This window comes from Gavialis gangeticus, unplaced genomic scaffold (genome assembly GCF_001723915.1).
Source record: "Gavialis gangeticus isolate Ggan-Ray unplaced genomic scaffold, GavGan_comp1, whole genome shotgun sequence".
NCBI classification, from domain to species: Eukaryota; Metazoa; Chordata; order Crocodylia; family Gavialidae; genus Gavialis; species Gavialis gangeticus.
This window is the reverse complement of record NW_017729000.1, coordinates 35421040-35434211: the sequence shown is the minus strand read 5'-3', so window position 1 is coordinate 35434211 and position 13172 is coordinate 35421040. Positions and strand designations below refer to the sequence as shown.

Here is a 13172-nt window from a genome sequence, read left to right as displayed (position 1 = left end):
TCTGTGGGGAGCATTCTTTACAGTCAACTTGTAAAGAAGTTTTTCCTTGTGTCTAGTCTGAAGTGATCTTCAATTAGTTTGTGCCCATTATTTCTTGTCCTCCCCCGGGGGGGCATTGGTGAATAGACGCTCCCCCAAGCTCTGATGTACGCCCCTGATATACTTGTAGGCTGCCACCAAGTCCCCTCTGAGTCTTCTTCTCTAGGCTGAAAAGTCCCAAGTCTTTCAGCCTCTCCTCATATGACCTAGTCTGTAGGTCCCTAATCATGCACATGGCCCTCCTTTGGACTCTCTTGCACTTCTCCACATCCTTCCTGAAGTGTGGTGCCCAGAAATGGGCCCAGTACTTCAGCTGCGGTCTCACCAAGGCTGAGTAGAGCGGGAGGATGACATCCTTAGCCTTGCTCAAGATGCCTTGGTAAATGCATACCAGATGCATGCCAACAATTGGTAGATATGCTAAAGATACTTAGGCGAATTGTTTCACCTCGTTAAACTGATATTGTCTACTGAATATTACAAGCAAAGTTGGGCAATGCATTTTAACAAATCAACATACAGAATGTCTTTAGAGTTCCATTTTTGGACAGAAAACACATTTTAGGAAACTAGATTTTGAAACTCTCATTAAAGCTGTGCGTGAGGCAAGCCTTGGCAACTTGGTTGATATCAGAGCTGTAACTCAGGAACTAGCAGAGTCCCCAGACAGAAGAGTGTAGTCTGCATTTCTTCTCCTTCACAGTAAACAGTAATTTCCAATATTTGTGCAGTTTAGAGGCTGCTGGTATGTGCTCTTCCAGAAGCATACTAAACATGTTTACATTTTTAAGGCATCTGGTGAGTGTTCTGTAATTGTGTAAGGTTATGTTTTGCTTCTGCTCCTGTGGGAATGTTGTCGTATTGGTCATAGAGCTTTATTAATTGCCACAAAATGAGCAGTTAATTCCTGACATCTGTTGTACTGAAGTAACTGCCAAGTGGAATTGGTAGTTGGCAAGGAAATAAATATTGAAAGACCCTAGCAACAGGTACTGTAGACAGCTCTCATTACCAAGAATGCGTAAGTAGAGTTCTGTTAGTGTTGTAGTAGCTCTTTCAGTCTAATTATGGTATTATTTGATATATTTGTCCTAGTCCTACCATTGTGTCTAAGGATCAGAATGCTTGGTTGGGCATTGATATCTTAGTGACTGGATATATGTATCACATGCCATTTTTGATTACTCATTCAAGACATATTAGTGATACTTTATAACACAAGACCTTCACAGATGGATGACATCATATGCAGTGATCAATATGCAGTGGTTTGTTTGGTGCATCTTCTCCATAGTGGAATGAATGCTAGCCGTGTGTGTATTTGTTTGTTTTTTTAAATATCATTTTTCAAAAGTATGCTAATAGAAACCACATACACAAGATTCCTCATTAAATCCATTTCCTTGGAGTGATATGAAATAAGTAACTCCGGTTTTGTAAAAGTCGCTAGTCTTATGGATCTGTCAACCTCCTGTTAACCTCTGAAAACTGACCTTTGTGTTTTTATATTTTATTACAGAAATTGAAGCCAAAGAAGCCTGCGACTGGCTGAGGGCTGCTGGCTTTCCTCAATATGCTCAGTTATTTGAAGGTACAGTATGATAAAAAAATTCCATGTGTTGCATTTCTTGTATACCCCCTCCCTCAGATAAGGCATTCAGTACCTTGTTTTGGGAAGGCAAAATGAATTCAAAAAAGATTTTTCCAGTCGTGGCTAAATTCTGACTACAGAGGTAGAGTGCACACTGCAACATCAGCAGAAGCTAGAGTGTTAACCCTTTGACAGCTGCTGCTGTTCAGCCAAAAATGACTACCAGTTGAACAGCAGCTGTGAAAGTGTAACACTCTAGCTTTTACCCTGAAGAGTGAACTCTGCCTTTCTGTTTGCTGTTTCATTCCAGCACCTTGCAAGCACCCCCTCATCCCAGCTGCAGGGTCTCAAGAGAGTTCTTACTGTTAGATGATTGTGGATGTAAGATGTCATTTTGTAGGCAACTTTATGTTTTATACATGTCCAATATATTATACTGTATAATAAACACTCTCTGTTAACAAAAATGCAGTGCTCAAGCTTGGTGAGATGCTTAAGTCTCATTAAGATCTATAAAAGAAGCCTAGAAAGTATTGTCAATAGATTTTGGAGGTTTCTCAGTCTGGGAGGGCAGATATCAAAATCTGGGATGGCGGGTATGTTTTGTAGATCCCATTAAAGCTTGAGTGGCAGTGAGTAGTGGTCTATACCTTTTCATATTCAAGGTAATAAAAACATGTTTCAGCCTACTTACAGGTTAATATTAAAACACTGTTTTTAAAGGCAGGTGCACATGAGACAGACGGACAGAAAGTAGAGATTTTATTCTCAACTTTATATGTTTTAGTTTATAAGCTTAATTTGTTGACTTCAATGCAATTCAATGGCAGACTCTTCAAACATTTAGCTTCCATCCAACAATTACTCATGTGTATGCAAATAATCCCATTGGTGGCAAGTAGGTAAAATTACTCAAGTGTTGGTCTATGGAGGATTGGGACCTTAGTTATATGTATGACTTGTGCAGGAACAGTTCTATAAAAAAATACTGTAGTTTTATCTAGATTGAACTGAAATGTCAAGCATAGTCTTAGTTTTTTGGAAAATACTATGATCCTTCAAAAATTATTATAAATAAATATTTTGTATTCACAGACATGCAGTTTCCTATTGACATCAAAACTGTGAGGAAAGATCATGAATTTTTAGATATTGATGCTATTGAATCTCTATTCAGGTAAATATAATAATTTTGCTTCAGCCTCTACACAAAAGAAAACAGCTCCTATATTTTTGTGGGTGTGTCTTTTTCTAGTTTAACAGGTTGCTCATGGAAGCATATACCTCATAAAATCTCTTAAGCACACGCTTAAGCACACTTCATGATTTAAAAAAAACTTAAGACCGTATTAACCTTTTATGTACGTAAGTACTTTCCTGACTTAAGGCCTGAATGCATATCTGTAGGCTCAGAGAGACATTATATTTGTTGCACAATTGGCCCCTTGAAAGCACTCTACTGCCATGGCCAAACAAAAGAGCACAGCTGCAGAGCACTCCAATTGCAGCAAATTAACTGTCATTATATGAGGGTTCAAATGAAGGCACTCCAAAGCAGAGTGCCTTCGTTAACTTCTGTCTGCTCTGTTGGCTGAAGTAGCTCAGCTCCACCCCTGGTGCTCTCTTAGGATGGGAGGGGGAGAAGGCAGGGGAGGGAGATCTGTTCTGGGGTTTGCCCAGCCTACACTAGAGAGAAGGGGGGAGTGGCTTGGAGCTCCCTTGAGGTGAAGGGCCCCCCCTCCCCACTCCAGCATGGTTGGGCAGACCCCAGAATGCGCCTCGCTCCTTTTCCTTCTCCCCGTCTCACCCGGAGACAGCTACCATCTGTTGGGTTGGGAGGGTTGATCTAACTCAACACTTTCTGTGAAGCTCCATGGGCTAGATTGCGGAGCTGCACTTCTGTCTGTGCCTTTTGTAGCATAAGGCGTCAACCCTATTTTATCTATTTAAAGTGTTGTCTACAGGGAGTGAGAATACTTCTATCACTTTGTTTAGTAACCATCAGAACCATATGTTAGAATTATTAGTTGGTGGGGCTTTTTAGGTTTTTTTTGCTGGAATTAAAGCTTTCTTCCACATACAGATCTTACAGGTTTGTTGTTTGGATGGGCTTTTTTTGCACTTCCAGAGAAATGATACTGTAAATGACTAGCAAAAACAAATTGCAGTAATTAAACACCACATGTTTGCTCTCATTGTTGTCAAGAGGTTCTTGAGTAAGAGATTAAACCACTGTTCAAATGCTGACATTTTGCCAGAACTTGTGTAGTACACAGGTGAACTTGGTTTGTTGGCACACAGTAACTCTCATCTGTTTTATGGGCTTCCCCCACATGGGAGTGCTAGTGTAATTACTCATGGTGCATTTTTTCCTCATATCTTTTTTTTAAAAGCTTTTTTTATTCATGTGTGGTCACTTGTGACCTGTAGCCCATGCGTGGCATGGTATGGGCTTTGCCCACATCTAGTAGCTAATACAAATGAGAGGATAAATATTTGCATCAAGTGAGGGCCTAAGAGTTACTCCTCTAACCAAAGTGCTAGCAGCCCATAACTTTAATGTACTTTTACACTGCAAATTTGCTATGTGAGCCAGTGGTGCCCTCTGACATGCTATGCAGGTTATTACCTGGACAGGAAGCAGCATTGTTGCATTAAAATGTTGCTGCAGGAGGTACCCCTATGAAGCAGCATGGTATATTCAGGGGTGCTGTTGCCTGGCACAGTGCATTTGCAGTGTCAACATGCACTTCGTGTTAAAGTGCCTGAATTCATATCCTGCTGTTGCCCTTGTCTTGGAAGGGAAAGGATATTGTGTGTGTGTGTGTTCTCAGGACAGATACTAAAAATTATGAAATTGTCTGGTATTCATTCATACTGTTGCTTTTCTTTAAATTGGATTGTTTAATCCAGATCATTCTTTACCTTCCACCCGTGAGTAATCCCACTGATGTTGAAGGGATTGCTCATGTTTTTAAATATTTGGGCTAGTTTAGGTCTTTTTTGAACTTGCAGTTTTCAGTTAAAGTGATTACAACAAAAAATAAGATTATCTTAATTGCCAAAGCTAATGTCAAAAACTGCCAGTAATCTTTTTTAAAAATAATTTGACTCTCAATTTCTTTTTTACCAAAATCTCAAAAGGTTTTAGCATCTTCTATATAATTGACAAAGCTCTTTCTAAAGTTGTACTGAAATCACATTACAGTGTATTCATTATTGTGATTTGTTTTTTTTCCCCCCAAATGTTGCAAGAACGCAATTGTAGCTATGAGCATCACACAACCACTGACCTTGTTTGGTCTTGGGGCATTTAAGGAGCCCGGAGCAGAATGTCAGTTATTGCTGACAGATCTTCAGATTTCTTTGAAGGTTTCAGGACCAGCTCGGACAATGTCTGCTTTTAGTTAACATCATTTGAGTTAAAACTTTAAGTCCTTTTTTTTTCCTTTTCTCTAGACGGTTAAACACACTAAACAAATGCGCAGCAATGAAAGTGGAAATAAGTCGACAGAGGAAGAGGGTATGCCTCTAAATTGTGTGTTTGTTTTCTCTAAAACATGACTAACTGGTATTTAAAATACTCTGTAAATTGCAGGTCCACATAAAGATGATCTGTTAAGGATTAACCTTTTCCATTGACTTTATTTGTGTGGTCAGGGAGCTAACCTGTCATAGGAAATGCATACATTTGTGCCTGAGGAATTTAAAGGTACTGTATGGGCATAATCCACAGAAAATTCTATGCAATTTTCATTTCATAGATTAGTCAGCTAGTGCACTTTTTAATTTTAAAAAAGGATATTTATGTAAAAAAAAAAGTACAAGTTTGTGTCCATCATTGCCTTGTTAAATGAAAATTCAACCAATCTGGGGCTTTGAATGTATGTGAGGTTACTAGAGGCAGGTCTGCCCAGCAGCAAGAACAGCAAAGCTTTTCCTAAGCATGTCCCAGCTACCCGTGCTCCCAGGCAGTCTGAACACACAAGTGCACTTACTTCAGGGCTTGGGGTTCCCTTCTACGGCTGCTGTCTGGCCTACTACAGATTAAGGTCTTGAGACCGACAATCAGGCCTTTCTTCTATGGTCATATTTCCAGGTTAGGAGTGTGGGTAGGCGGGACATGCTCAGGAGTGTCTACATCTAAACGCACTGTTACCATGATGTAGGCATACTCATTTAGTTTTCATGTCCATCCATTCTTTGACACTTCCAGTTTCTCTCTCTCAGAAGAAAATGGGAGAAGCAGAGGATTCACTTTAACGAACCTGAATTAAAGCTGTAACTTGCCTTGCCTACCTTTAGGATTTGAAACCTAGTTTCAAATTAGCTATAGGCCAGGAAAAAGCAGCTTCTTTTTATTTAAAAAAATATGTTGAGATTTTGAAATGTTTTGCCTTCCATATTGGGAGGAAGAGGAGGAGACCAGCTCTCCCCTGCTCCAGATGTCCTAGTTCCCTAATGGTTAGAGCTTCTATTCAGGATGTGGAAAGATAAGTTAAAGTTTCTGCTCCAAATTAGGCGCAACAGGGATTTGAACCCGAGTCTTCCAAATCCTAGCCCAGTGATAACTCTTTCCCTAACCAAAAATCTTAAATTTTGATCCCTGACAGATGTTTTGACAAAATTACTTTTTCACAAACATGTTCAAAAGGCTTGGTTTTGTTCACATATGGGTAAAAAAAGTCACATTGCAAAAGCTCAACATTTTCTTCCAAGCAGAATTTTCATCTTCATGTCAACTCTTCTCTCTGGTGGTAGTAAGTTGACTAAAATATCCAGAAAGCTTAGATCTCTTTCTGCCCATAAAACACTTGATTGGAAAGTATAGCTCATGATGAAGAGCTTTCAACTGAATGTTGTTACAGTAGATAAAACTACGTATAAAAGTACCCAGGGTTTCAGAAGCAAATATAAAAATTAAATCTCCCTTTTTTTTTATTATGTCTTAGATATTTTAAAATTTGCTGGACTTTGCTCATTGAACTGTACTTTCTTTATTTTAAGAGTGATGAATCTGAAGATGAGGAACCTTGTGCAATAAGTAACAAATGGGCTTATGAGAGGTGCAGTCAGAGATGGTCTCGTCTGGAAAGCCTAGACGGTTCCCCTGGAGAAGAAGGTTCTAGTGCATCAGTCCCAGACAGTCCAAGACTTAAGAGCACTGGTAGTGAGGATATATCCTTTTCAGACCATGGTGGGAAACATGATGCATCCTCAATCCACAGTACTAGCAGTGGAGACAGTGACATTATTGGCTTCCCAAAGACTTTTGAAGATATTGAGACCAGCAGAAGTTCCTCAAGGTGTTCCTCGAGTAAAGTGGCCTCACCGGATTCCACCCTTAGTGGGTCTCCTTCACCCAGTGAATTCTTAAGCATCATCAGTGAAGATAAGTTTTTGGACAAGCCACTGCATAAAAAGGGAAAGAGCTTTCTAAAGAAAATGGAGAAGTTGGCCATAAAGAACACCAGTCTGAAGAGAGATGGTCACTCAAAGGTTAAACCCATAATAAGTGAACCTGTTCTGCTGGAAGGACTTGATGAAGAAAAGCTGAAAAACTTTAACTGTGTGAATATTTGTGACCTATCAGATAGTCAAATGAAAAAGAATTCTTCCTATTCTCCCCAGACTTGTAGCAGCAGCAGCCCATCTGAAAACAGTAGCACAGTCAGCACCCCGAGTCCTGTTATCAAAGTCAGGAGCCACAATAAAAGAGGAGGGATGTATGCAGAGGACTTTGATTCTAGTAAGCTCTTGCTGTGGAGTGATATATCTGAGCAAAATTTAAACAACGAAATAAACTTGCAGGCTAACCAAATGTTTCAAATACCGCAAGGCCATAAGCCTGGGACATTCCCTAAAGCACTTACAAACAGTTTCCTTTCACCAATGGACAATACTTCTGTGAACTGGAGAACTGGAAGCTTTCATGGATGCAGAAGAAATAGGATTAGAACCAGTCGTAAGGACTCTGAAACCCCCGCAAGCCCTCTTTCATTCATGGATAACAGGCTGAGTATATATGACAATGTGCCCAGCATACCTTTTCATCTAAATAAAGTGGAGGCAGAAGTTGGTGACGACGATGTTTTTTCAGAACTCGACAATGTTATGGAACATGTTAATGGGCTCAGAAGGCTGGTTAGTCAGTGGACTGAAAAGTTCTCAGATGATGGAGACTCTGACTTTGCTAATGATACAACATCTCCTTGCCCATCCTTCCCTAAAGAAATACACCTTGAAATAAAGCATTCAGAAGGGAAAGTGGAAAATCTGTCCACAGTTGAAGGAGAACAAAACTGCGGGAACATCGGTGACCTCCCATATGTAACTGACTCGGAGACTGGATCCCACTCTAGCAGGTCAGCCTCATTTGTCTTGGCAACTCCTTGCCCCCACCCCCAACCAAGCCTTCCCTTCTGCCATCCTCTCAGTTTAAAACACCATTTTTTCCCCGAAATTATGGGAAATGTAAATCTATTTAAAGTTGGGTGAGCCTGTAAATTAGTCAGATCCAAGCACCATTGAAATCTAAGTGCTCCTGTCTCCTGGTGCTGAGAAGCCACTTAAAGCCCTAGATAGAAATCCTGATTTTTAAAAATCTCTTTTTTAAGCCTTTTATATTGCTGCATCACTTTTCAGATGAGATAAATCAGCTTGGAAACACCAAGACGTTTATTAAGTTGATTGTCAATAGAAGAGTTTTTAATAGGTGTTCTGCTGTTTTAGGCAAAAAGCTGATAATGTCAATAAGAGCTTTATTTTTAATCCAAGCAATATTTACTCCTTAGGCACACAAGACAGCGCTGGTCTACAGAAGAGAGTGGAAACTTGGAAAGCCTTTCTGTGCAAATTGATAACCAGTCAGCGGCCCACTTAAACCGAATTCAGAAACTTGCTTTGTTGAAACTCACTGCTTTAATGGATAAATATTCACCATCCAGCAAACAGGGCTGGAATTGGTAAGTTAACAAATATTAAAATGTGCCACTTCGGGAAAAGTGATGATTGGTGTAAGCAGGTGGACTTCCTACAGTATCCAGCCTATGCATATGTAGGGTGATGTTTGGTCCTCACTGACTTAATGGAAGTTTTGTTTTAGATTTCAGTGAGGTCAGGTTTTAACCTATGTTTGTACGTTCCTAACTCTGTCTTCTGGGTGTCAGCTTTGTTGTTCATTTTAAATGGTCAAAGCTTTGGTCTAAGCTTTCTCGCTAAATTTGCTTGCTCTGTAGGATTTTACTACAGAACCTCTGCTGTGGCAAAGGGCACTGTCAAACGAGTGTGCTAGGGATTAATTTCTACCTGCACAGCCCCTTAAAGAGCTATAATGTAGCTGACTTTACTGTAGCACTGGGCACCCTGCCAATGAGTATGCCTGGGTTGGAGAGATTACGCTCAGAGCTTCATTAAGACTTCTGCATCACATCCATTTCAGGATGCCATGCTTAGCCAAAGTTCTCCTTAGCATGGTTCTTCAACAGTGTAGATATATATGTTCAGAGGGAATGAGCAAGGGCAGAGAGAGATGGTCAAACCCATCATCCTCCTATCTGGGCTGGAGCTTAAAAATGATGATAAAAGCCACCAACTACTGAGAGTGACCTAACAGACAGGTGGTAGCATGTCATGCAAAAACATACTCTGAACAAAATTTAAGTTGGATGCTAAGCTGATGTCATTCTAGGATATGTATCTTAGTGCTTTAAGGGACTTAAGACACATGAGTCTGCTACTGTATCTCTGTTCTGTTGCTCTCTTCACTATATGATGCCCTGATAGCACAGCAGTATTTTGGGAAGCAAGAGAGAGGGTGTACTTTTTCTCAAGTGTATGTGAGATAAGCTGAGGGGAAAGGGAAATGGTCCGTATTTCACTGAAAAGAAAGAAGGCACCTAATGGTTTGAATGTATCTTGTGTTTCTTTTCAGGAATGTTCCAAAGTTCATTAGAAAAATAAAAGCCCCTGACTATAAGGACAAAAATGTATTTGGGGTTCCGTTACTTCTAAATGTTCAGAGAACAAGTCATCCACTTCCTAGGGGCATACTTCAGGCCATGGAGTACTTAAGAAGACACTTTCTTGACCAGGTACAAACATGAATCAAACCTGAACAGGACTTGAGGGACCCTATACAACATTTCAGGGATGAGGAGCCCCTAGAGAGCCAACCACCAATTTTTATTTTGACAAGGCAAAAGAATAAGAATATTATTTTATTCCCATATCCCTTGACACTGAGTGGGAACAGGCCTGAATGGATGTCCTACCAGGATACCAGTATTATTCTATTTTAGGACTGCCTTGTTTTTGCTGCTATGTAATCCTGTCTGCCCTTTGTTCATAATACCTGCAGTTGTTCATTCACTTAGGAAACTGCCCTCCCTTGGTAGTATTTTTAATAGTAAAATACAAAATCTAACATGTTGCAGTCACTTTGCTGGCTGAAAGCAGCACAACATATTGGAAACATCCACATGTTCATTTCGACTGGGATTCTAAGAGTTGGGTTGTATCTTTCTTTTTGTCCCTTGTTAAGGCTATGGTACTAAAAGCCTTTTCTGTACCCCATTCACTGTTACTGACTAATAAGCTGATTGATGTCTTTCTGAATTGGTGCTCTATATTTCTTGGCTGGGATGATATGGTTGGGGATGGTTCTGCTTTGAGCAGTGGGTTGGACTGGATGATCTTCTAAGGTCCCTTCCAACCCTAATTTTCTATGATTCTGTGATTATAAAGGGCATGCTCTATGCCAGTGGTGCTCAGCCTTTTAGGGCAGTGGGCCAGATGGGCAGTGCCAAGGCCATCCACAGGCTAGATCTGGCTAGTGGTCCTGATCCAGCATGGGGCAATCACAACAGGGGGTTACCCAGCTCCAACCTGGGCATGGCCTGGCCCCAACTCAGCCCTGTTGGGGGAGCGGGGAAGTGGGCATGACTCAGCCTTGTGGGAGAAAAGGAGCATAGCCCAGCTTCAACCTGGCCTGCAGAGGTGTGGGAAAGGGAGCTTGACATGGCCTCACCGGGGAAAGGAGGCATGACCTAGCTGCAGCCTGCCCCCACAGGGGGAAAGGAGTGTGGCCTGGCCCCATCCAGCCATGGGGGTGGGGGCAGGGGGCATGAATTTTAAGCTGTATTAACATTACTCTGATTACATTTTTGTACAAAAGTGGCACTAAATGTCTTCCACAATATCTAGATTTCTGAATTGCTTGCTGGATGGAAATGTAGTTCCTGACTGACCCTAAAAATAAGTTACTAAATAGCCAGTTCAGTACTTAATCCTCTGCATAATCAATTTACATGTTTCACGGTGTATAATTCAACACACTGTATAGGTCGAACCCGTATTTTCATACAAAAAAGTTGGATTTTTGTAGATCTGATGTATAAGTTGACCCCACCTGACCAGAGGGACGTCAGTAGGGTGACTGGGTGTGCTGGTGGTGGAAGAAGGTGCTGGGGATGATGTGCAAGGAGCTGGAAGCCTGGGCAGGATCATGGGAGAGCTGGCAGGCTCTGGGGAAGTTGGATCAGGCCCCTGGTAGCTCAGGCAGCACATGGCCAGCTGGCAGCCACCACAGAGGGAAGAACCGGGCCCCCCTGCAGCTCAGGGGTTATCTGGCTCCCCAGCAGCTTGCCCCCCAGCTGCAGGGTTGGGGGCAGACAGGCTCCACCAAAAGCAGGATCAGGCCCCTTGCTGCTTCTGCCTTCAGCAGGCTCCTGCAGCTGGCAGGATGTCTGGCACTGCCTAAGAAGGGGCTGCCTCACTCCATGGGTAGCACAGGGTGCCTGGGAGGGGTTGGGGGGAGGGGGGGGGAAGGCCAGCCCTGCCCAACACCCCAGCCCTTCCTCCCATCTCTGTCCAACACCCGGTGCTGTCCATGGAGCAAGCCAGTCAATTCCAGGCGGCTCCAGGCATCCTGCCAGCCACAGGAGTTTGCTAAAAACAGAAGTGGTGAGGAGCCCAATCCTGCTTTCATTGGAGCCTGTCTCCCACCTCCCCAGTGGTGCGGGACCAGGCAGCTCTGCTTGCAGGGGACAGTATACAAATTGAGGTGGACATTTAGAGGTAAATATATTGGCTTTTGACTTACACCCACAGGGAAGGAGAAGGCTTGATTATTATTCATTAAGTTCTCACATCTGTCTGTCCTTTCTTTCTTTCTTTCTTTGTTAAATAGGTTGGTCTGTTCAGGAAATCAGGTGTTAAATCTAGGATCCTTTCTTTAAGGGAGATGAATGAAAATGACCCAAGCAATGTATGTTACGAAGGCCAGTCAGCATTCGATGTGGCAGATATGGTAAAGCAGTATTTTCGAGACCTTCCTGAACCTATATTCACTAGCAAGCTCTGTGAATCCTTCCTCCACATCTACCAATGTATGTACCTTTTTAATTGCCTGAGTTTCTTGAACATATAGGTCGTTGTTTTTTGTTTGTTTTTATTTTGACTATTGAAACTTAAACTGTGGGAACCTACTTTCCATATCCCTCTCCCCTGCTGCCCAAAGTTGCAAGCAGCTATAAACTAGTACTTGGCATTTCTGTGTCTGAAATGTGCCTGACTCCTACAATCAGAGGCTGCTTTTGGAATGATGTGTGTTTTCGGAATATATATACAATGCTTTTTTCCTGAAGGGTGGAGGAGAGCGAGGGCACTTACAGATAGATACCGTTTAACAGCCTTTAACCTTGGTTTATCATCTAACCTTATTTTTAAATAGTTAATTCAGGCCACAAATTTAGGGTGAAATCTGATCCCCTTACTCTAAGGACTGCCTTGCTTCAATAGTAGTCTGATTGATTTTATTAAGGCCCCTGGCATGTATTTGTTTAATGGTGTGATGGGATCTGTTCCCACACATGCCTGGCAGGATGCACAATTTTGGGATTGGGGATCAAACTCCAGTTGTGCCACTACTACTTGCTGCTGCAGGTTGAACCCAGAATCATGATTCTGGGCTTCTCCTGACCTGGCAAGTTGAATGCCAAATGCCTGGTGAACCGAACGGGGCTGGAACCGACAATTGGCTGATTAGGGATCCCAGCCCCAGGACTGCATTGGAGCCAGCTGGAGACTCTGGCGTGCTCCTGGGGCTGAAACCTGACAATCAACCTGGAGGGGAAACGTGTTTTCACTGGAAATGCCAACTGTTTGCTACTTGCTCTGTCAGCGTAAGCTCAAGGTTCTGTCTGAGAGAGAAATAAGTTAGAAGGCCGATGCTAGCCTTTAACATTGCTTTGAATTGATTCTGTTGCCAATTGTTTGTCCCAACAAAATATATTTTTAAAATACAGGAATGATGTGAGATTGGTACCTCCTTAACTGCAAACTCTTTTTTCTGTAACATGGAAAAGACACTTAAAATTTGAATAAGGACAGGATTTCAAAAAAACATTAATTTTTGAGTTGTATTTCATGACTTGTCTTGACATGAACGTATGTCTTGCTGCCTTGAGGCAAAACCTAGAGCAGAATCTCTAGTTACTTTTTATTTCCTTTGCAGGGCATAATATTCTGCAGTTTTGGGGTA

General features: G+C 41.8%; 1 protein-coding gene across 2 annotated transcripts in view; it reads left to right on the top strand.

The window, feature by feature from the left end:
- Nucleotides 1-13172, top strand: part of LOC109290122 (rho GTPase-activating protein 7-like) — a 153588-nt gene that overhangs the window by 121742 nt on the left and 18674 nt on the right. For both annotated transcript variants that reach the window (XM_019506512.1, XM_019506513.1), the window contains exons 2-8: nt 1559-1630; nt 2726-2807; nt 5090-5153; nt 6638-7995; nt 8425-8595; nt 9564-9723; nt 11820-12018. In XM_019506512.1, the coding sequence (XP_019362057.1) occupies nt 1559-1630; nt 2726-2807; nt 5090-5153; nt 6638-7995; nt 8425-8595; nt 9564-9723; nt 11820-12018 (2106 nt within the window). The remainder of the gene's footprint in view (nt 1-1558; nt 1631-2725; nt 2808-5089; nt 5154-6637; nt 7996-8424; nt 8596-9563; nt 9724-11819; nt 12019-13172) is intronic.